Source organism: Zonotrichia leucophrys, chromosome 2, assembly GCF_028769735.1.
Source record: "Zonotrichia leucophrys gambelii isolate GWCS_2022_RI chromosome 2, RI_Zleu_2.0, whole genome shotgun sequence".
NCBI classification, from domain to species: Eukaryota; Metazoa; Chordata; class Aves; order Passeriformes; family Passerellidae; genus Zonotrichia; species Zonotrichia leucophrys.
The window spans coordinates 68,443,138-68,467,947 of record NC_088171.1 but is presented as its reverse complement, the minus strand read 5'-3'; the positions used below and the strand labels follow the sequence as shown (position 1 = coordinate 68,467,947).

The 24,810-nt window shown below is 41.0% G+C and overlaps 1 protein-coding gene and 1 long non-coding RNA gene across 6 annotated transcripts in view; one reads left to right on the top strand and one right to left on the bottom strand.

Moving 5' to 3' along the window:
• The window catches only part of CDYL (chromodomain Y like), a 105,615-nt gene extending 96,874 nt beyond the window's left edge, over positions 1-8,741 (top strand). For 4 of the 5 annotated variants that reach the window (XM_064705344.1, XM_064705346.1, XM_064705345.1 and 1 more), the window contains 3 exons: positions 1,299-1,509; positions 5,665-5,808; positions 6,865-8,741. In XM_064705344.1, the coding sequence (XP_064561414.1) occupies positions 1,299-1,509; positions 5,665-5,808; positions 6,865-7,023 (514 nt within the window). In that variant the 3' untranslated portion in view covers positions 7,024-8,741. Of the gene's footprint in view, positions 1-1,298; positions 1,510-2,413; positions 2,927-5,664; positions 5,809-6,864 lie in introns of those variants that run through there. The other variant, XR_010439166.1, reaches the window with a different exon arrangement.
• An 82-nt stretch (positions 8,742-8,823) lies between these two features.
• On the bottom strand, positions 8,824-12,122 carry LOC135444127 (uncharacterized). Its single transcript, XR_010439167.1, has 3 exons — positions 11,923-12,122; positions 11,616-11,704; positions 8,824-11,427 (listed from the first exon to the last, which is right to left on the bottom strand). It is a non-coding gene; the product is annotated as an uncharacterized LOC135444127 (long non-coding RNA).
• Positions 12,123-24,810: the final 12,688 nt, after the last annotated feature.

Genomic DNA, 24,810 nt, shown 5'->3' with positions numbered 1-24,810 from the left:
GAGCTGTGGATGTACCAAAGTGCTGATGTATCAGTTGATGCTTATAGAGGGATGTTAAATCTGTACCTGCCCAACTACTGTGATGGGTTGGGCTGGGAGGAATGGTAGGCTTTTACAGAACCAAAAAATGGTTGGGACATTTGCAGGTCATCTTGTTCGGCCTGCTCAAGCAAGGTAACCTAGAGCAGATTGGCCAGCACCATTTCGTGGGGTTTTTTAAATCTCCCAAGATTGTGAGTCCATGACCTTGTTGGCTGCCTATTTGGTCACCCTCACAGTAAGAAAGTGTTTCCTGCTGTTCAGAGGGAACCTCCCATGTTTCAGTTTGTGCCCACTGCCTCAATGGGCGCCACTGAAAAGAGCCTGGCTCTGTCCTCTTTGTATCCCCTTTCAGGTACTTTTACACTTTGATGACATCCCCTGAGGCTTCCCTTCTCCAGCCTGAGCATGCCCAGCTCACTAAGTCCCTGGGTCACCTTGATGCCCCTTTGCTAGGCCATCTGGAATCTCCATTTCACTGAGAAGTCCATAATGACGCTGGGGCTGAGCAGAGGGGCAGGATTAACTCCTGCACACTCCAGACAACATTCCTCCTAAAGTAGTGCAGGATAGCACTGGCACACTGCTGGCTCAAGTTCAGCTTAGTATCCACTGGGAGCCCTAGCTCAGTTTCTGCCAAGCTGCTTTCCAGCTTGTCTTCCGGCATACATTGATCCTGGGGTTGTTCCTCCCTGGGCACAATGCTTTGCACTTCCCTTGTTGAGCTTTAGGACGTTCCTGTCAGCTCATTTCTCCAGCCAGTCGAGGTCCCTCTGCATGGCAGCACAATCCTCTGGTGTATCAGCCTCGTTTTGTATCCTGAGCAAACTCACTCAGGATAAGCTCTTCCCCATCAACCAAATCATCAGCAAAGCTGTTGAACAGTGCTGGACCCATCACTGACCCCGTGGGGTGCAACACTTAAATCACTGGCTTGTGCCATGAGTCACCACCCTCTGGGCCAGCCATTCCCACATTTTCCAGTCCACCTCACTGTCTGCTCATCCAGCTCATACATCAACAGCGCGACTCTGAAACTCTTATGAGAGACAGTGCTGAAATCCTCACTCTGAGCTCTGTGTGGACAACATCCACCTCTCTCCCCTCATCCACCAAATAACCACCTCATTGTGGAAGGTTATCAGCTTGGGTTTGAAGGTGATGTTACTGTGAAGATGAATTATTATGCAGTTTTCAAGGGCTGTTATATTTTACACTCTCAGTATATGTAGTGAGCGCATGTTTCTGTTTCTCTTCAGGAATTTTGTGAATACTTTTATTCAGTTTAAGAAGCCTATCATTGTAGCAGTAAATGGCCCAGCCATTGGACTTGGAGCATCTATATTGCCTCTGTGTGACGTGGTCTGGGCCAACGAGAAGGCCTGGTTTCAGACACCATACACTACTTTTGGACAAAGTCCAGATGGATGTTCATCCCTTACATTCCCTCGGATTATGGGCCTGGCTTCTGTAAGTAGCTTGCAGGGTAGGGGCTGACAGCTTCACAATTCAGTTGGGATAATTTATCCAGTGTGATTTCAAGACTTTTTGCCTTCCTGTGTTGTCTTTTTCTTAGTTTTTTTCTTTCTCTCATGAAAACCTTTCATGAGACGCCACCCCTTACAGCTTTTCTGCTCCATGCTCTTACAATTTAACTCTTCACCTGCATGCACAGAACAGAAAACAGGCATGGGATTTAATCCCACCTGGACCCTTATGGTGTCAGAAGGGTCATGTCCTGTGTCCCCAGACACACTTCCCTGCTGCTGCCTCATGGGGACCAGCCACAGGTGCCTTGCACTGAGCACAGCACCAGCGTGGCACTCGGTGTCACTGCACAGCAAGGCGCTGTCACACCAGCCAGGAGCAGTCTTATGCCAGATAATGTATGCAAAATAACTATTTCAGTTTCCAAGCACCCCTAACAAAAAGTTATTTAAGAATCTCCAACCTGTGTTATTTTCATGTTGCTTAGTGTTCTTTCATGCTGTGTTCTTTGAAAACTTAGACCTATGTCCTATTCCAGTTTGGACACTATGAAACAAGTGCTTGTGGCTACACCTGTTTTCCAAAATCACTGTTATAAAAGCCATTTTTCCCCTGTAGGTATTTATTGATTTTTTTTTTCCCTGTAGTTATTTACTGATTTAAAATATATATATTAAAACACCAGTTCGAAAAGATCTAATAGCTAATTGTGTCATATTTGGATTTAGTTTTAGAAGAGATCAGAAAAGGTAACTGAAATAGATTAAGAGTTATAAGAGTATCTTTAATATCTTAGCATGTTTCAAATTACTGATTGTTCCTTTCCCTTTTTATTTGGCCATCCATCCATTCATCCATCCATTCCATACATCCTCGTCCTTTAAAGACTTGTGGTTGTTACTTTTCATTTCTTTAGAAGTTGTACAAAAAACACAAGCTCTTCCCTAGTGCACTCTTTCATGTGTGTTTGTGAATGCTCTCATTCTTAAATAGAAAGATTTTAGTTGAAAGCATCCAGTGGTAACAATTCCAAAATGATCAGTGCAAAAAGGGGAAAAAATCCACTGTTTTTATACTATCCTTGACTCTGCAGCAAAGCAGTGTCTCTATGGTACAAAGCTGAACTTTCCTTAGCACATTTCATGAAATATATTCAGAATCCATACTGAAGACTTTGATATAGATATAGAAGATATATTTTTGAAGATATGTATAGTAGATACAGAAGTATGTTTTTGTCTGTAAAAGAGAGAGAGAAGTCAGCAGGAAGATGTTATGAGTGAAATGCAAAACATTCAGGGGAAAAATATACAAAGCAAAAAATTAAAGCCTCTGAATGCATCATAATATTTTCTACAAATATATCAATTCATCAGGAGTAGCGCCACCCCTAACTCTTGTAAGTCAGTCTTAAAATGCAATGTTGTTAGCTGCAGCTATGTAAAAATGTTCCATTGCAAGATTCCTGGAAATATCTTCCATGTGGAGTCAGTCACCTTCTGTGGGTGAGCAGGTCTGTCATGGAGGGGGATTTCTTTTTCCCCCATTTTCAACCATGGGTTTATTCCAGGAAATTTGAAGCCCAAACTTTAGGCTTCAAAACTGATACCGTCTTGGAATTACTAAGAATTTTAGAAGTGTCCCTAAACTTGGCTTTTGAGTTTTGAAAATAATCTGTAAGACATTGAGGTGATGTCTGTAGGGGGAGATGTTATTATGAATCTGCCATGGAGCTCTTGCTCTGGTTATCAGGTCCTAGATGTGAAGCCCAGGAGCTGTGTGATCACACATCACACACTGGGTCTCCCTGCCAGGCCCCAGCATGCCTGGCAGGATGTCTTAGCTTTCCTGTCAGTTAGGAGGGAAGCACAGTTCCTCTGTGCCTGGAGTCCCTGTCACAGCCAGGGTCTGGGGTGGTCAGAGGCCAGCTGCCTCCCGATCATGGTGCAGGAGAGCTGAGCTGCTCCATGGCCCTGGTGCTGTGGCCTTGCACCAAAGAGCCCTGGTGAGCCTCGGAGTCCTCACTGAAGAGAGTCCAGAGGTTCAAGTGAAGTTCCTCTGTGGAAGGAGACATTTTCTACTCAGAGTAGAAAGTGAAGGTTGCTAATGAGATTCTTAGTGAAATATTTTTGTCACACTCATTTCTATGGCTGTAGTGTATTTCTTGGAAAGTAACCACCAAGTGAGTTAATTTTTACAGCAGGTACAAGGCATGATTATGATTAAAGCTTGTTTAGCAGTTGGTCTCCAGCAGATGTTGTGTATAGATCAAAAGTGAAGATGCCAGAGCAAGAGATTTCCCCTCAAAGCCTGTCAAGTGAGAACATCAATGGGAATGCTCATTTCTTGTGAGATTTTATGCTAATACTGTGTTACAGCTGGCAGAAATAAGATAACTGCACCATTCTCACTTAGGGTGTTTCATGTTCAGGAGAACTCAGCAGTTGCAACTAAGTTTTAGTGGGGGGGGGAAGATTTTCTAGCATTGGTTTTTATCCTTGCAAAGATACATATGAAGAATATGTAGCCCTGACCACCTGGCTTAAATGCTTGCCTGTCATAACTATCAGTTAGATTGACTTCACGTTTTGATCTTTCATAGAAATGTTAAGTGGGTTTAAATTATTTTGGAAGACTAATTTTTCCCCAACTGTGTAGGAAAAAGGATTCCTTTTTTTAGACAACCATGTGTACATCTCTGATTCTTATCTAGTATTTCAGGTTATTATTATTCACATACATTCTGGAAAATGAGAAGGAATGGTTAATGAACCTGTTTATTTGATACTGTGTTCACAGAGGGTAGAACTATAGGGTATAGAACTCAATCACAGTGCAAGAGATTCGGGTTTTTGTCAACTAATATATGTGAATCACAGTTTTCCATAGTAACTCTGAGAGATGTGCTGATGGTAAAATCACAGTAAAATACACTAGGAAGCTGGCTGGGTTTTTTTCTTGCATTCCAAATGGACTGGCAGTCCGGAAGCAAACTACCAGTAGAGCCCACACTTCATATTTCATTACAAAGGAACAAACAAGAGACTGCAGAATCTCCACATTGCTTCATGTGTAAAATGCAATACCAGGGACATGGCAGCACAGCAAATAAATAATTGTTTATGAAGTTAATAATTAATTATTTGAGATCCTGAACTGAAAGTTGCTGAAATAATTACCAGATGTTCCGCTACTGGAAAATGTTAAAAACCTCAGTATTTTTCCCTCAGAAGTGTTACACCTGTCAGGTTTGTGTTTTAGAACAGCCTTATTTCCTATATTTCATGAATCCAGTAATGGCTTTGTCATATTTTTCAGTGGAAATAAGTCGTTATGAAACTATAGCACTAATTTTTTTTTTGAGGCTGATTATTACTCTGATTTTTTTAATTTCCACTGCCTGTTTCCATGTAAATGTCACTGCAAACTGTATAAAAGGCTTCACTAAAGCTAGAATTAAAGTGGCTGTAGGACAGAACTTTAATGGGAAAATTGGTAAATAGTAAAGTGCATGATAATTACAAATCAAAAACATATACAGAACTAGAGAGAGCATCTTGTTGCATAGAAGGTAGTCCTCGATTCTATATCTTGAACCATGTGCAAGATCTTTTAAATATTGAGGGTTTTTAATAAGACTGCTATATCAGATACTTAAAGGCTTTATCATTTTAGTATTGGACTGTTGAAGCAAATGTGAATGTTTATTTTTTATGAATTTGGCCAGAAATTGGAATACATCATTATAAAGGGCAAGCTGATGTATTCATTGCTGCTTTACAGATTGGCCAGGCATTATAACCTATTCCCACATACACAGATAACCAAGTCAGCAATACTGTAAGAAAGCCAGAGCTAGCAAACATTCACAGCCAGGAAATGACAGAAGACATTTTCACATTTAACCATTAATCATAGACATCCACATTTCAATAACTACTGACCTAGTACTGGTCAACAACACGGACCAGCCAGCTGTAGGCCAGTATTTTTCTTTTTTTAATTAAAACTTGGAAGAGCTGTAATAAAACTATTTCAAACAGTGCAGGCATTTTTCTTATTTGTTTTGAACATTTTTCCTTTGATGAGTTTTGTCTCATTACATTTCATACCAGAAGTAACTTTTTATCCCTTCAGGCCAATGAAATGTTGTTCAGTGGAAGGAAGCTGACGGCGCAGGAAGCTTGTGCCAAAGGACTCGTCTCCCAAGTGTTCTGGCCAGGAACATTCACACAGGAAGTAATGGTTCGAATTAAAGAACTTGTCACATGTAATTCAGTTGTAAGTTTCCTTTCCTTTATCTTCTTGTATTTTTATGATTAGATGAATAAGAATTAATCTAAGTAGTACTGGACTGCATCTTCTTGTCCTGGGGAAAAAAACCAAGGAGTCTTTTCATGAAATGAGGACTGCATTATAACACAGCAATGTTTTTTGACAGATTTTTATGTATCTGTTTGGTTTGGGTTTTTTTAGGATTCTTTTTAAAGTTTCTATCTGATTCTTAACTATAGCGTACTGTGGCATTTGATAAGGAACGTAAACTAAACCAGCATTGGATTTTTATAATGTAATTTGGTATTAACAGAGTTGCTGAAGTCCAACTTACTCTATTCAACAGTACAAACAGTTGCCCTAATATCTGCACAGAAACACAGAAATCTTGAGTTAGGTTGAGTTCTAATTTAAGTTACCAAGGAAATAAATACAGTCTTTGAGGTTGTGCTGGACTTTGTTTTATGAGTAACACGTAGTGGTTGTGTGTGCTGCTGGCAGTTGCACAAGATGGCATCAAATAGTGGTAATTTTACCTTTCTTACAAGGAAAGATGCAGTACAAATTAACTGTTCTATGCACTAGAAATTTTGGATTTTAAAAGCAAATTATTAATTTTCTAAACAGAAAAAACAAACAAGATTTTTTTTTCAGTGTATTTTAAGTGCTCAAGAGCTCAAGATCTGGCCCCTTATTAGAGCAGTTTGGGATGAAAGTGTTATGATTAGCCTGCACTACTATGGCCTTGCACTTTCCTATAGTTACAAAACCATATATATATAGATATATTTTCATAGTTACTTTATGATTTTCATTGTTTTCATACCTCTGTGCACTTTTAAATTGTGCTGGTATAAGGCAAAGGAAATTTTGTAGGATGGCACAAGGCAGATGACTATGAGAAACATTTCTTAAAGTCATAGTAATGAATTGATCAGCTTCAGTTGATAATCAGCTCCAGCATTTGTCTATACAAACCTGTTACTTGCCCATAGAAGCACCTGGGGTGCTCAGTTCTCAGGCAATACTAACCCAACTCCCCCTTTTTTAACTTTGGCCCAGGTACTTGAAGAATCCAAAGCTTTAGTACGGAACATCATGAAGGTGGACTTGGAACAAGCAAATGAAAAGGAGTGTGAAGTTTTGAAGAAAATCTGGGGCTCAGCACAAGGGATGGACTCAATGTTAAAATATCTGCAGAACAGAATTGATGAATTCTGATGAGATGCCCATGACACTGGAATTGTATTTCTTGGACATCAGGGCAAGCAAAATAAGCCCATTTTAAAAACCCTTATATAAACTAACCCCTTGCTCAGCTTGGGAACAGGAGTGGACACACCCCCCTCCCCTTTTATTGTCAAGGGGTTTAAAAGTACTGTATCTCTTAAATTTGAACAAAACTCCTTTCTCCCTGATTGTTACATGCAGATGTATACACACACAAGTGTATGTGTGTGCATATATCTATATATGTCTTTTATATATATATATATTTATATATATATATATAGATATAAATGTAATATGTGTGAGAGTGTGTATGTAGACACACACACACACTAGGTTAAAAATGATAGAGTGCACTACCAAACATCTCTTTAAAAGCTCTAGTTTTTGTTATCTTTGGCTAGTACTGTATCAAATAGAGAATTAATTAAAAAGTGAATGGTGTTGCATTATTTTCTGTGTGGCAGGGAAGTCTGGAGTAATGCTTTTCTTTTTCATGAGAATATAGAATTGAAACGGGTATTAGCCAGCCCTTGCTTTCTCTGCCCAACGAGTCAGCTTAGAGAGAAGGTATTGTCTCAGAAGAAGGTTGAAATACCTCAAGTAATGGAACATTCTGAAACTTTGGGGTAAATAAACCCTATTATGCTTAAATCACACATATCCCCAAAAAGAGAGTGTGCTCAGGATTAATGCTAAGGAAACACTCTGTTATTTTTTGGGGGGGAGGTATGGAGGGGTGGGAGGAAGGGGCAGGATTCTTACCCAGACAGCATGAAGAAACCACTGTCTCTTAGGGAAGGGAATGAGGGAGAGCCAGAGGGAAATGGAAGGGGGAAGGAAGGAAAACAAAACAAAAAAAAACCAACACAAAAAAGCTTGTTTTGCAGTATTAGTGAATCACTGAATATCTTATGTATGAATATCCTAAGTTATAAGTTAGTTTTAGTGGGTTTTTAAAAAGCCTCTTTGGGTTGTTGTTTGTTTGTTTGGGGGTTTTTATTTGTTTATTTTGGTTTTTTTAATAACTACATAAGTGCTCCTGTTGCTGGGTGAAAATACTACTTTATATACAGTTTGGGGTTTTTTTTTGGTTCTTTTTTCCTATTTGCTGGTTTAATTGATGTATTACACCAAAAATGCATTTTATGTTCATAAATTTTAGGTTCACTTAGAATATATTATTTAATAAGTTAAAATTCTTTTGGCACACTATTAAGTAAAAAAAAAAACTCTTTAAAAAAAAACTACCTTATATTAGATGTTTAATGTTCTTTGTCTATGCTTTTTTATTATTTGAAATATACACTATATGCAGTATGGTGTAAAAGAGTGCCCTGTGTAAATAGACCTATTTTGCATTCCTTTCAGGAGTGGTTATTGATTCCTGACTGCAGATATCTATTACTTGGGTATCTGTGCTTGCAATCTTATTGAATGTATTATGAAGAATGAAAATTAAATCAAACCTTATTTTTGTACAGTTTTGAACTTTTTACTTGGAACTGACCCACCTCCCCTTCCCAGTGGAGAGCTGTACAGTGTGTAAATCTGCCTTTACCTTGAATTGGTACAGTATTTTTGCATCTGTGGGACCTACTTCTTTGTTCTAGTAGTTTGAACTATATATAAACTGTACAATCTGTAAAGTTTTTATAGAATAAATATTCAGCTGTGAAAACTGGTTAAATAAAACTAATATTTCTTAACACGTTTTAAATATGGTTCTCTCACAGAGTTGTCTTTTTCAAAGACACTTCCATTCTAGTTTTGAAGTTGCTGAAATAAATCTTGTAACTTAGAGGCTTTAATGTTTGTTTTATTTTGTTTAAAAACTCTTAATTTCCTTCAAATTAAAACTTGAATATTAATTTATTGATGTAAATTTTATGTAAGTTTTCTCTAACAGGAGGTAGATGGGGAAAGAAGACATAGGGGGTCATTCTGCTTTTAATTATTTTGTTAAGAGGTCAAACTAACGTTCAGTAAATGCTTTTTTGCAATCTCTTAAAAAAGACTGTTTTCCTTACAATAGTGGGGCTTAAGTTAGAATTCCTTGGTTGAATTTGATTTTAGTGCAAAGAAGAATAAAAGATACCTTTACCTATGAGTTCTGTCATGTCAAACCTTTTAGAGTTCAATTTGTAAAAAGATTGCTTTTCTAGCACCTCTAAGGCCATGGTGTTCATATATATATATGTATTAGCTGGGGGGGATTCTTTATGCTTTCCTTAAACATGAAAGAACTGTTACAGTCAAGACATTTAGAATTAAATCAGTTGAAGGTACAGGCAGTTCACCTGAAAAAATAATTCTGCTTAATTCATTTTTTTGTGTTGCTGTCAGGCTGTTGTGCTGCCTACAGTTTGCATGGTAAAATGGGAATAATTTATTGACTGTTTTAAATTCCTGACTACTGGAAAAAGTCATTCAGGCCACTTCCTTTGCACTGTCAGTAACTAACTTTACACTATTAACAAATCGTGTTCTCATGCATAAACACGATTTTTTGTCCATACACTGGACTAGAGGAATAGTGTTTCTTCAGGAAAACACTGTCCCATTCCTTTCAGCATCTGTTGATGTGTGTGAAGGTTACAGTCAAGTCCAGTTCAGTCTCTGCAAAGCCATAATAGAACAACAACAGGACCATTATAGACCTCTAATAACAAGCAAGAACACCTGAAAGATCATAAAAACTGACTTAAGACATTTTTTAAAGAGTGTTTTCAAGGTTTTTCTTCACAGAGGAGACAGGTCTTTGTTGAGCCTGACTCATTGCTGATGCTTGTGCTGTTTTGCATAAATTTGCAGTACGGCACTGAGCTCCTAACCTGAAGCATCAGATTTAAGCTTTGATGACTGAATCCAACCGTAGCCACAGATGTTCTCCCAGACATGGAAACTCTGCAGACAGCATTTCTTGTAAAGCTCCAGATTTGGGGTCACAGCTTCCCAGAAGTACTTCAAAATGGGTCTTCTGTGTAAATTTGGAGGATTTTGGAGCAGCACAAATTGCTAAACCCACGGGTAATGCAAGAACTTAGAAACAGTATCTTTCTAAATGACTGCCAAGAGAACTTCCATAGGAGATTTTTTTTTTTTTTTTTTTTAACAGAAAGTTTCCTGGTTTTCCTCCTTCAGGCATGAAGGCAAATCTCCTGTTTGGGTGTCAGTGTCTAGTCAAGGGCTAGCAGAATTAGGAAAAATGGTATTGGAATATAAAATTCAGCTAGTTTTATAGCCTTGCTTATTTGTGACCCCTGCATCTGCTGTCAAGACTACCCATGGTAATCACTACTACTCGATTTGCTTAAATAGTTATGGAACATAGAGACAATCTGTGAGGCAACTGACTGTGTTGGTGCTGAAATTTAGAAGTAGCACAGGAGCTTTGATAATGCAGCGTAGGAGTCCCTTCCATGAAGTTTGAGTTCTCTTTCTGAAATAGGCAACAGCCCAGGCACTACCCAAAACAGCAAACTGATGAGCATTGGCCACAGGACTGCACCAGCCCCTTTACCCAAGGAAATTCTATCATATTCAAATTTCTTTTTGGAAGTAAACAAGATAACTTTTCTCCAGATGAGTAAATAGTAGCAGGAACCCATGGGCTGAAGGTACTTGGAGCTGTTTGAAAGCCACCTGTGTGCACCTAATCCCACCTTCTCCTGATGCATTACTTCGAGGAAAAATCAGAGCAAGGTCTTAACCTTGTAAACTAGCCTACAATATTTTGGGGTAATCTGCAGATCTAAACCTGCCTGTAGATTTTTCCTGTGTTCGCAAATCTGGGATTTGAAACAGTTCCTCTGAGCAAGTCCTCTTCTGGATTGACAACATTGCTAAGAGACACTTTAATTTAGAAGCTGCACCATTATTATTATGGAAAAATGTTCAGGTGAATTAAATTACCAGTTTAGGTGGGATTCATTTCCTAAAGTCAGGGATACTTGGAAAGAATAGAAAAGAACACATAATACTGAGCTATAAATTGCTTAACTTTACCCAAACAGGTGATAAAACAGGACTTCAACCAGTTAGGGAATGAGGTAGCAAACAAAACATTTCTGCCAAATGGACAGGTAAAACTTACTTCAATAAATGAAGCCAATGCTCTCCCTGGGTTTGTTGCTGGAAGTTCAGGCGCTTTCACATTGATCTGGGATATGACAAGTGTGCTTTGGAGAGTATGAGGAGAGTAGGAGGGAGGAAATGCCTCAACTCACTCACGGCTTGCCACATGATTTTCCATCCTAAGGAACTGCCACGAGCTGTCAACACAGACTGTTACAGGGCTTCCAACACAGCTGGAGTTGGCAACCTTCAGTCATTGAGCTCAGGACTACTGGAGATGGGACACTGGTGGGTTTGCCTTTCCAAGGAAAGAAGTATCTGGAAGGAGAGCATCTGTATGGTACATCATGGTTCTGCCTTGTACTGCCCCTCAGATGTTTCTAGAAAATACTTCACTCACAGCCCTCTGCATTTTCTTTCCTTACTCAGGGGGGATATGACTGAAGTCATGCACCAAGCTTCCTAACAAACAAACCCTAAATATAATTATCTCTTGAGGTACTTACAGGATGAAAAGCAGTTTTATGGGTGAAGATGCTGAAGTGTGATGCAAAATGAGAAGATTGTGATAAAACTCTGGTCCTCCTCATCCTTCCTGCACAGGGAAAAATACAACAAATAAGTAGAGTTAGAAATCACCAAAAAAACAGTGTGTTGGACATAAAAGGAGCTACAGAAAGAAGCAGAGGAGTGGCAGCTGTTCTCCCTGAAGTCCTCATTCTTACTGCGCTCAATTCTGGAAGAGCTACAGTTGACAAGAACATCAGGTGCATGTCTACCTGTTCCACACAGTCTGGAGGACATAATCAGTACCTGTGTCTAAACGCAGGTTTTGAGTCTCGGGCCCTGGTCTTCATAGGGGACTTCAACCACTCTGGTGTCTCCTGGAAGGACAATACAGAAGGGAAGGCCCAGACAGTGCGAGGAGGATGGAGCCAGGCTCTTCCCCGTGACAGCACTGGAGCAGTGGGCACACGCTGAAGCACAGGAGGCTCCCTCTGAACAGCAGGGAACAGGAGTCATCTTTACCCTGCTTTGAAAAAAACATAAAGAAAAGTTATTAATGCAAAGAAAAAGAATTTTATTTCCTCTAGGATAAACAGGATTTCAATACTTAACCAAAACAAATCCATGCCTTACACTGGAAACATTGCTTTGGCCCAGCAACTCCTTGAAATTTTACATTTTGTTCCAAATTCTGCCTCAATCAATGAAGGTAAACCCAGCCATGGCAGTCATGCTGAAGCAGAACCACGTGGACTACCCAAGGAGTGGGTAGTGAGAGCCTTTAGAGCCCCTGTAACTCCTCTGTTCCACGTGGTCTGGGTACCACTAACTAAACACTCACTATAGAGCAGCAACTGTGCAATTCTGCAGGGTGAGATATCAACTCATAATGGTCTAATGTGTCATAGACATATTATATGAAAAATCCTTTTGCTAGGATCTTTTCTCTTGAGAAGCTGAGAGGCCTCAGAAATTAAATGTAAACAATGATTATCTGCTGCTGTGGAATGGAACAGGTGCATCTTCGATTGATCTTATGTGGTTGTTTTTAATTAATGGCCAATCACCCTCCAGCTGTCTTGGACTCTCTGGTCAGTCACAAGATTTTATTATCATTCCATTCCATTTCTTTCCTTGCTGGCCTTTTGATGAAATCCTTTCTTCTATTCTTTTAGTATAGCTTTAATATATAATTTTCTTTTAATATATATCATAAAATAATAAATCAGCCTTCTGAAACATGGAGTCAAGATTCTCATCTCTTCCCTTGTCCTGGGACCCCTGGGAACACCACCACATTAATAAACCAGTAGTTCCAAGATGGTGCTTTCCAAGACTCATAACCATCTCCAGCAAAACATTCTGACTGCCAGACAAAACTGTAATGTTTGTTTCAGTAGGAAAAGGCACTCACTGAGGCCACCCCCAAAGTCACATGCTGAGTAAACCAGCTGCTGACAGCAGCAACTTTTGTGATATAAGATGCTGCTCCTGACAAATACCAGGTTCTTGGAATTCACTGAGCTTGCCAAGGTGGGCTGAGATCTTTAACCAAACAATATTACTAAAAAAACCAAAACAAACCTAAAACCGCCTGCTATGGCAGGAATAACCAAAACAAACACTTCTAAAAATATCATGCTTGCACTATGTGAAGTAAAAATGACAAAATGATATCATTTTCTTTCCATGTTCAAATGTCAAAAAATGTAATTGCCCCATATTTCTTTGCTTCTAGCCACTGTACACTCACACCCACCCACCTCTCCTGCCCTTATGTTCAGAAAGATGGGTGAGGATTTAAGCTAGAAACTTGATAAACCCAGAATGAACATGCTGGAAGCATTATTTTGGATGCTTAATAACAGTTAACAAAATTGAAGCTGTGAAAATCTGGGAGTTCTTAAACTGAGCGACCCCTTCCTTGTACCAAGGGGATCAAAATAAGAAAACAAAGAGAAGCCACCGTGGCCATAGATGTTTTTCTGCTTGGATTTTGGTGGGCTTCTCAGGGCCAATCATGTCAAAATAAGGCTCTGCAATTTTAACTGTTATCTCAAGAGCTGGGCTGTAACACCCACAGAAGGATTTCTGAAGACAGTATTATACCATATCTAAGAATAATTGAAGTCACACTTTTGTTTGTTAATGTTTCTGAAGGAATTGTGTGTTGGCAGAAAATTGCATTCTGAATGGAGATGAAACAAGTCCACGCATCCAGGGGAAGAGAAAGAAAAAGTTCAGGTCTTGACATCAATTTTCTCAAAGAAAAATAATACACACCAGCCATTGTGGTGGAGGAACCAGGGGCAACAATTCCGTTTTTTTTGGGGACATTTTGGATAACTTCTTTCAGCTCATAAGAACAGCTTTAGTTTACCGTAGAATCATAAACATCTGAAGTAACTGATATTAGTCTGTGGGGCAGGAGAATTTGTTCCAATACCTTCAAAAGGTCTTTGCAAATTGTTAGTCCTAATGATGTAAAGCAGGAAATTTGGAAATCTCTCACAACCCTCTTTCAGAATAAACTGTTAAAAATAAAAAATCATTCAGATCCCTGATCATTCTGGAAGGTGATAATACCTGAAAGAAATACAGCCCTGAGGTCTGCAGTTCAGGTTCCCCTACAATGGATACCCCATTGTCACACTCAGATGAAGGCAAATCTACTTTTCACATTCATTGAATTCTTTTGCATTCTGTTACAGGTTTAGCAGGTTAGATCAGCAAACAGATTGTTTACAGACATTAAACATTTTCAACATAATTGATTGAAAACAGTTTTCAATGAGGAAAAGAAAGAGCACTAGGTGTGCAAGAATTATAATAATGAGGTACCTCAAAACCCAAAAATAAGTGAGGCATTTCTGGAAATCTGTGGCTAGCCTACATTTAAAATGCCATTCAGCTCCCTCACTGCACTTCCTAACAGCAGGATGCTTCCACCCAATGCTCACATGGTAAATTAATGCTTTGGGAATGAAAGTCACTGAGCAAGAGATGTGGCACCTCTCCTTCTAGACAGTTCTGGACACACAGGCATTAAAATCACAGTTTTGCCACTGAGCTGGGACAGGACCCGAGGGAACAGCCTGCAGTTGTGGGTTTAGGTTGGATATTAGAAAAGGTTCTTTCCCCAGAGGGTGGCTGGGCACTGGAACAGCTCCCCAGGGCAGTGGTCACAGCACCAAGCCTGACAGAGTACAAGCAGCATTTGGACAGTGCTCTCAGGTACATGGTGTGACTCTTGGGATGTCCTGTGCAGGGCCAGGAGTTGGACTTGTGATCCTTCTATCTCAGGGTGCTCTGTGATTCTAAGCAATACAGCAGTCTCTAGTGTTAATATATATAAAATAATTAATTGAGTCTTATAAAAATTGCCCAGAAGTTCCTGACTGCAGGGTTTGCTTGGCTGAAAATAAATGAGACTTCAGAAATCCTCAGCACAGTCTTGTATCCCAGGAAGAGGCTTTGAACGCGGGAAGTTCCCTGACAGTACCTGGCCAGCACTACACAAGAACCTGACACACCATCATTATTTGTCCATCTCGGGCTTTCCTAGAGCTCATCCTGACTTAGGAGAGCAGCTGTAACCTGAGCAGAGCTGCAGCACCCGCAGCCAGAGGTGCTGAGCACAGCCCTGCGCTGAGGATTATTGTTATTATTATTATCGCTGAGCACAGCAGCCCGGCCGGGCAGGGCACGGCTGAGATAAGCGCTGGATTCTCCCTCCGGACCCCGCCTCAAACTGAAACCACGGGAGGAGGAAGGAGAATCCGAGCATCCCTCCCCAGAGCCACGGGCACTGCGGGAAAGAGGCACAGCCGGGATTAAGGAGCTGTTCCTGTTCCTATCGGGCACAGCAGGAGCTGTGCCTGAGGCGCTGCAGAGGGGCCGTGCCCGGGCCCGGCAATCCCTGATGGCCAAAGAGCAGCGGCAGCGCCGCTCAGGCTCCAGACTTCCCACTGTCTCCCAGGCCAAGGCGCTATCGGCCCCTCACAGCTCGATCCCGGCTCTCGGCAGCAGCAGCACCAAGCTGCCCCTTCAGGGTGCCCTCCCTGAAGACCAAAGCCATCCACACCTAAACCCTAGAGGTGGAAAGGAGCCGTCCCGGAGCCAGGCAGAAGTGGCTCATTCCTTCTGGACAATGCGGGCCAGAGGCAGGAGTGCGGTAACCCAGGCGCCCTCAGAGCTCGGCTCTGCAGCCCAGAGGCTGCTGGTGCCCAACACCTGCTGCCAGCTGACAGAACAGGGCAAGAACCTTTCTGCTCATCACTAGCTACACCTTGGGATCCATTTCACACCTGTTTAATTGGAATTACCTTAGACTCAGTGGAAGAATTTGGAAATTGGACCAGAGCTCAAATTTATGGCAGCTTAAGTAAGGCCTGGTCAAGTTGGTGTACTAATCAATTGGTGTTTCCTCTTTGATTCGTATTCTGTGGAAAGGCATCAAAATACCTCGGAAGGGCTCACTGACCACCTGCCACAGAAACAGGGCAGCTGTAAATGAGGAATGGTGCAAATGCCAAAGCCTCTCAGCCTTCAAATTCAAAATATATTTAGAAATTTAGATAAAATTTAAAAACCCAGAGTGCTGTGGTCTTCCCAGCAGCAAGACCTGGCTTTGTAGGTGGGGGATTTGATCCTGTGGAGTGACACTCTGGCTTGGGGCTGCCTCTGATAGGATTACATTTATCAGGGAGCTGGAGGGCCTCTGCGACTCTGTGTCTCTGTGGGAACCCCTAAGGGGAAAATCAGGGTCTCCTCAAAACTGACAGGAAAATTTAAGACTTCCTCAAAGAAGAAAAGAAGCAAGGCAGAATAAATCCAAGGGAAGAAGTGGAACTGTTCCTAACAATCATGATAATTGCAGTTTTGTAAGTTAGGCTGGCTGGGTGCCCAGAATGAGTAAAAAAACCCCAAACCAGTTTAACTGACAAGCATATAGCCATTTACACAGCCCTGCAGCAAAGCAAAATGACCTCCAACTTCTCAAAAATCTCAGTTATAGATTTTGAGAGAATCCTCTGTAGCTCCTCATATCTGCTTTTTTCTATTTGAGCAAATTAATGCACCTAGGCTTTAAAACTGTCATGAAGTTTTATATTTCTGACAGTAAGCATAAGAGTTATACACAAAACTGTCAGTAAAAACAAACTGGAAATAAATCTTGATTAATTTTTTTAAATCCCTTATTTAAAATATGATACATAATAAGCCAACTACACACACCCAATGCATAATATTCAGTAGTCAAATATATATCCTGCATGGATAACTTACCCAATAAATTTACAGCGTTTTGCCCATCATAAGAACTTCAGCTACGTTTTTGTCTCTAACGTTCTTTTTTTAAAGGTTTCACTAACAAGTCACCCAGTTACCTTTGCATCATGACAGCTTCAAACTCAGTTTCATCCCCTTGCCGCAAAGATGTACCATTGTAGCAGTACAATTTCTGAATTCAACACTTGTGAAAGTAAGGAATGTTCACAAAACTGCAGACCAAGGCATCCCGGCACAGCTTCAGAGCTGTACTTTAAAGGTTCTTTGTGCAAGATTATATAGGATAGGGAACTTTCACAAGGAATTCCAGGCTCTCTAGAGGTGGATATCAGGCGTCCTCCTTGATGCTCTCTGTGGTAAACAAAATCTTAATTTCTTTTTTAAACAGAAAGTAGAAGAGTGAAATTATTTTGGACTGTTATTTCATCTGTATGGGGTTTTCCTGCCTAGAAAGAGTTAATCCATGAAGTAGTTTTCTTACTCTAGCAGGAACTACACATCCCCCAGTTGAATCATACATAATGAAGATTATAAGGAATGGTGTCCCTCAGGTTTCCTGAGCGAAGAGGCAGGAGCCACATGAAAGAAAAGCCCCTGTAAAGCTGAGCACTGTATTCTCCCTCATCTTTTGGATCTGCACAGAATCTGCCCCTGTGTTTAACCCCCTTCATCCCTCTCTGCTGCCTTGCCTTTGTTCAACCACCCCTGAAGCAGAACTTCACCAACACTTCAGAGCGGCTTTTGACAAGGATGTGTAAAACCTTTCCCAGCTGAAGAGGACAGCAATATCTGGAAAAGGAACATGGAAGCTTTACACTTTTTTGGTTTGAGCTACCTGCAGCTGCTGCTGTACGAAATTAGAGAAATTGAGACATTTAGGCTCTTAATTGCCCATTCACACTGACATGAAGGGCTCACACAGGCCTTGAGCACTGCTGGCTACAATCTGACCAAAATTACATTTACTACCTAATTTTAATAAGTTTATCTTTCCTAGTGATTATTTTGTATCAGGAGAGCATAAGCAGTCCCTCAGGATCCAGTTCCTTTTTCCTTGAGCCTTTGTAATACACTGGTTTCTCAACCTTTGATGCCAGCTCCCTACATGCTCAGAATGACATAAATCACAATTTCATCTAATCTGCATCTTTTCTAACAAAAAGAAAGCCTATTTCTCCCCTAGCATTATGTCAGTTTTCATCCTTGAAGTCCCCTGGAGCTGCATCCGATTCCTACCAGAGTACAAAGATTCTGGAGCAAAATCTTTTGGTTGCTTGTATTCAAATCCTTCAGTCTGTTTTGCTGTTATCCAGCTTTCCCACAAGGCCAACTTGATGCCTGCTAGCACAATGCACAGTACCCTGGCTCAGGACTCGCTGTTTATGCTGCTCTGGACACGTCTCTTTCCCTGCCCCCCAGCATCTCTGTGCTTTATTTATTCTGCTGACTTGTGCCAAATGCTGAAGTCACAGTCTGAGTTTTCAGTTAACTCACATCCCTACCCCTTTTTCCTATTCTTATTGCCTTTCCTCACAAACATTATCAGGTTTGAATGGCTCAGTCTTTTTCATACCTGCCATACATTTACATAATGGACAACTGTGGTTTATTTTCCTTTGCCCCCTTCCCATGAAAACCTGGCAGCTCACAGTTCTCCATCCCTGTGCATTTGCATATCACCTGGGATAATCTGGACCTCATAGTGACATGGAGGTTAAGAAATATGAAGCTTATTTTGGCTCTGTTGTGATTCTGAATCCTAGCAGCCAACTTGTTTCTTTCAAAATGTCATTTTTCAGCAAAACCCACAGGCTTTTAGACTCTAATTCATCCCAAAAATACATTCAGATGAACAGGCTCCAGCCAGCTCTCACTTGCCATGAAGCCAACATGCTAATAGAGCTCCATCTTTGCTTTCAAAAACCTCATGACAGGATAATTAACTTAATAGTCCAGACTTCTCTTGGGTCAGCTTCAATTCCTTTCCCAGAAAACGTCCCCAGGCTCTTGACAGTATCTCAAAACTGGTTTTAACTGTCTCACACTGTTACTGCTCCTGACAGCCTGTTTCAGGATTTTCCCATGTACTAACCTTTTCCATCACCAAGGCAAGCCAGATGCCATGGAAAGAGAAGGAAAAGCAGCAGTGATGGATCCCCTGGGCAATTCCCCAGTACCTGGGTAAGGAGGGCATTATCCTGCTGGCAGCAGCACCCTCGGAGCAGCTACAAGGGCACAACTCAACAGTAGCACTATATCCAACTGCAGCACCACCAGGCAAGGACATTTCTGATCCTTCTTTAAGAAGGCAAAGCAAGTTTAAAAACATTGGATTGGGTGAAACATTCTGCTGTGCACTTCCCTCTTCTGCAGCCTCCCTTTTGTAGTAACAGCAAAATGTTCTGTGCAGCTTTGCTCCTCTTCTCCATGACTTTTTTTAAAGGAAGTACCAGAAGGCAAAGATTGTCTGTTTTTACACAATTGTACTGCACTTGACATGGTGCTGCTAGCAGGCTATGGCGTTCCATGTTCAGCATGAGAACTGATTAGAAATTGGGCAAAGTGCTCTGGAGTTGCACCATTTCACTCTTAATGTGCTACTGCCCATTGTGAATCCCTCAGTGAGAACATCCAGAAAGCTCATGCAGGAAGGGTTTAGACAGCAAGAATAAAGTTTATACTCTCTGCAATAAAACCATTTCAAATTACAGTAGTCATTTCAAATTACAGACACAGGGGAAAATCTGTGGAGGTCAAACAACAGCAACAACAACAACAAAAAAGGCAAACTGAAGATGAGTGAAGTCAAGAGAAACTGAAGTCCACAAGAAGCTGCTGCTTATTTCTACTTCTGAATGGAAACAGGATTCTTTGACAAAACTGATTTCAGAAAAATATGCCCCAGCTCAGGGTCACACAGAAGAACTCAGAGCTGATGAGAGGACTCAGCTGCAGGGCCCACTGTCACCACATGATGCCACCCACAGCAGTACTTATTTGTAAGCCTGCATGCTTGCAACAAAAGCATGTATATGCCTTTCATGGGCAATTATCAAGAGGCTTTTTTTCTTGCCATAGCTGTACAAGGTCAAGAAACCAAAAGAGTTTGCACAAGACTGATCAGCTTCTTGATTTCTTTTGCACAGATTCTTGTATTTGTAGATTTTTCTCTTAGGACAGGGCAGTGTCTCATCTCATTTGATTGTAAATGGAATAAACTTAACATGCTCAGAGGTATTTGGCATTGCAACCTATTTGTTCATTAGGAAGAAAAAAGGACAGGTTCTCACCAAATCCAGGACACTGTGGAAGAACCTGAGAGTTCTTTCTGTACACTGCAATCAACTATCTAAGCATTCTGTTCTCTTGTGACCATAAGACTCAGATTATTTGGAGAGAAACATATCAGAACCTCATCTTTTGTCTGGAAAATACTGTATATCTTTCTAGACTGTTATCAAAAAGATTCAAGGCAAAATTTTTCATATTTAGTCCATGTCCAAGACAAATTTCTAAATCCATTTTCTTCTTTATCCTTCCAGGGGTTTTTGCTGAAATTGAATTTGGAGGTAAAAAGGAGGCCAACCACAACCCTTTTAGAGTAGTAGTTGTACGAGCTGTACGGCTTAAAAACCCACGGTGCTTCTACCATGTCCTCACAAGTTGCAGGGACAAGCATCTATGACATTTTGGACAAAGTCTGGTTCATGAAGCCATTTCTGTGTTATTGAAAAAGCTTCAGCCAAGAATCCATCATGTGTAACCACTGCAGTTTTCAACTTTGACAAACAGATGTCAGTGAATCCAGGAGGACTTGAACTTCCAGAGCCAACTCAGCAGTGCATACTCTGGAGTAAGACAAGAAAGAACTGCTCCAGATTATGAAGCACCAAAGCAGCCCTGCATGGGACAAGCCTACCTTCTGACAGTCGTGCTAATGATTTTCTTCACAGCTCACCACTCGAGAGGTCCCTCAGCATATAATTCATTTCATCTAGCCATGCGTTAGAGAAGAAGCAGAGGGAAGAGCATCTGCATCTAGAAAAATCTCTCATTTAGTTGAAACTGAGCAGCAACGCCACTCTGAGCCCCCAGAGAGGAAAAGTCAGCATAGCTCATAATTCACAAAAGAAACAAATCTGTAGAATTAAACATTGGCTTTTCCACCTGGTCTGCCAACAGCAGGGAAGAGCTTTGCCTTGAGCTCGTGTGCTGTCTTACATGGAGGTGTCATGGCTACACTCCAAGCTCCCACTTCCATAGGAGCTATACGAGAGGTTCCCACGGCCAGCAATACCTTGGGGACTTGAAAGAAAACTACAGGAATTCTTCATTATTTAAAAAAGCACTCACTTCTCTTCAAGGGAAGGCAGAGAGGAGAGAGGTTCCCATGCAAAGTAACAGGGGTGAGGTTGGGCTGGAAGCCCTTTTGAAGCCACATCTTATATCGCTTCCCAAAAACGTGTTCAATCCCTGCTGAATCTTGCCCCTCTAAATCTTTGTTGCAAGGCACAGAGCTCTGATTTCACTCTAATTTAATGAGAAGCTTAATGTCTAAATGTTTTGAGCGTTGCTTGGGGAATAGCAAAGAAAGCCTGGCAGCAAGAAGCAGAGAAAAAGGAAAGAAAAAAATAAAGTCTCTGACCCTTTGAGAAATCAGGGAACCAAAAAAGCATCCTACTGATTCTGCAAAGTTTAAGGGACTTCTATCAACAGGGATCAAAACCTGGCTCCTAAACCTCATGTATAATCCCCAAAATAAAGGTTTGGCTGCTTCCTCCCAAATGCATCAATTTTTGCCCAGATCACATGGAACTGACATGCTTATAATGGGAGCCATAATTAATAGTGTTTCAGCAAAACAATGCACGGGAATGTCTCTCTGATCGACTGAAAGCAAAGTCCTACAGCTAAAAATCCCAGCCTTGCTCTCAGGGAGAGCAGAACAATGAATCTTGCTGCAGAGTGACATATTCCAGGCAATTACAAGAGCTGCAGACCTCAAAGCCACACTCTGAGCATGGCTGGAACATAAATAGATTAGCAACTGCTAAGGACAGCTCTTCCTCCTGATTCACAAAGCGTGTTCCCACTTTGCTTTTGATGCCTTTAATGATGCTCAACCATTCTTTTAACAAGTAAAGCCATTTCACATTTTTATAAATATCCCAAATGCTCCATGTTACCCTTAATAACCCTTCATCCCGCTGTTCTCTGCAATGCTGCTGACTAAATGGGGCCATGATCTTCCAGTACATTCCAGACTTCCCTGAAGCACAGCAAACCCCATCCCACTTCCTTCACTTACATCGCCCTCCAGGCAGGTAGAGGAACGACAGAACTTGTTTTGCCCTGAAGCCCTGGCCAGAACCACCCCAGCTCTGATTAGCAGTCTTCAGAGGAACATGGATGTGCCAAGCACCAATTGCAGGTTCTGAGGTAAATTCTGTGAACGCTAAATGGTAACCTATGGCTCTCTCAGAGTGCTTTGCAAAGCAAGGAGCATCCCTGAGGCTGTTGCATTGAATGGGAAAGTGTCAGAGCAGCTCAGAACTGCTGAGCTATTTGTAGAAGGTCAGCCAGCAATTTGTTACCAGGGCTACAAGAAAAACCTGGAGGTCTCTATCACTGCACACCAGGCACCCCTCACTTTCTATCTCAAACTGTCTGTCCTCATGAACTATCCCACCTCCCCAAAAAAAACCCGAAAAACCCAACCAAAACTCCTCTACCAAACTTCCACTTCCACCAGTGCAGACTGCAGGAGAAGCCCAAAGAGCACTGTAATCCCTCACACGGTCCCCCAGCTAGTGCAGGTGGCTCACTACTCAGCACATGCAGTTTTCTGCACCTCTGCTCTGAGAAGAAAAGGAAATGCACTTCGTGGGGCCGGGTAGGCTGCCAGTGCCTTGGGAATTTACACAAATAAACAACACAATGGTCTGCTTTTTTAAAGTTTTCAAAACTCTGTAGGGACTGCTGCTTTTTACAGATATAATATGAAGGTGCTTATATAATTTTAAACACTTAATTCATGGAGCTTGCAAACCCATACACTGAATTGCTAAATGCCAGCTATTCCTACTGACCTTTAAGATCAGTGTGGGCACAGAGGCTCCATGAGTGTCACACTGTGACTCTGAAGTATTTAATATGAGAGATGCAAGTCATGCCATCCTGAAAGCAGCACAGACATCAGCCAGTGACACCAGGAACACACCATCACCTTCCTGCCAGATCAGTCACAAGTACATGATATGGCATTTAAGTCAATTACAGGAAAGCAAATCATACCTGATGATCACAAAGCTCAAAAATACGTGAGCATATTTAAATCATTTTATGGGACTACAACACCTTGTTCTGAGAGCTAAAGATGGATTTAGCACCAGACCAAAAACAGTCATAAAGACCAATGTACCACTGCTGGGTTTTGCATCTGCTCTGCAAAAGCTGACCATTTAAATTCTTCATTCCCATCAATAACAAAGAAGAAAACTCTCTTCATAAATAGGAGTCAGCATTGTTCAAATGACAGAGTAGTGCCCAGATCATTAAGGATTTTATTCCATGCCAAACTACAAAGACTTGTGAAAATTACCATGTTATAGCACTAGCTTCCTGTAGACTCTCAAGAGAAAACCTTTTAAAAATGCATACTCCTGGCAGCACTGAACAGGGCTAAAAACTTCAACAGTGACAAAATTAGAAACACTTGTCTGCATGATAAATCAATAACTGTGCTGTTATTCAACTGTAACCACACAATAAAACTTAGCCCCTTTGCATTCTCTGTACCCCTACTGGAAGATGATGAAGAACCTGGACATCTCCCCTGGGCATTAACAGCAATAATATTAATAACAATATTTATCTATATTTTACAGTGGGGTGGGGAGGGTGCAGAAGAGCCTATTCCAGTGCTTAGGATATTCTTCAATTACCCAAGTCAAACACATCCATATTCTAATACCTGAATTGTTCTAAGAAAGCCAGCCAAAAGAAACTTGCCTTAGCCAAGGCTCCCTGCTCTTTGCTTTCTGGAAAGCTGAAAACTGCTCAAAGTCACTTTAGCTCCCCCTTTTTGCTTCTGTATACAGCTGCATTAAAATAAGTTCTGTTCAATAGTGCTGGAAGCTACTTCCAAGGGTGAAACAGAGGCCACTGCTTTATAAGAAGTTGCCTTAGTTTATAGTAGATGTTTCTGAAGTTCTTGTTACTATTCAGAAGGTGGTGGTTATTTAATAGCCCACTAATTCAATTAGTCTCCAGTTTTGGTCTTTAAGCTCCACTCTGTGAATAAAAATGATAAAGAGAATCAGTTCAAGCATGTTCCAGCATAGCTGCCACATTAAGACAGAGTCAATTACATGCATTAATCTTCAATTAACAGCATCAAAGGAACTATAATCTAGCAGCTAGAATACTGGACTAGCTACAAAAAGCTTTCATTCTAATCCCAGATCAGCCACTGGTTTGCTATGCACCTCCCATGAGAGGGGTAAGAAAAACACCCCTCTAAGTTCTCCTTTTCCTTTAAATCTTCTCTCTGCCTTACCATTTCTTTTGGGAGTAGCTGTAGCAGGGACACTCCCTGCATGAGCAAAGCTCCACCATGGCTCTGCAGCACTGGGTGAGCAGCCCAGCTGCTAATTGCAATTAACAGCAACATCAACAGAATCTGATCGATCTCAAGACAGTTGTAAATTTTTGGCATTTCTATAACTTCTCTAAAAACCAAAGAGAGGCAGCCTGTAGCAAGGAATAATAAAAGCACACAAATTGCTTCCAACAAGAACATTATGGTCCATCTTTGTGAAACCTTCCTTGCTCCCACAATTGCTATTCAAACCCCAGGCTGATGAGATATGAACTTGGCTTTTTTTCCAGTCATCCAACTTT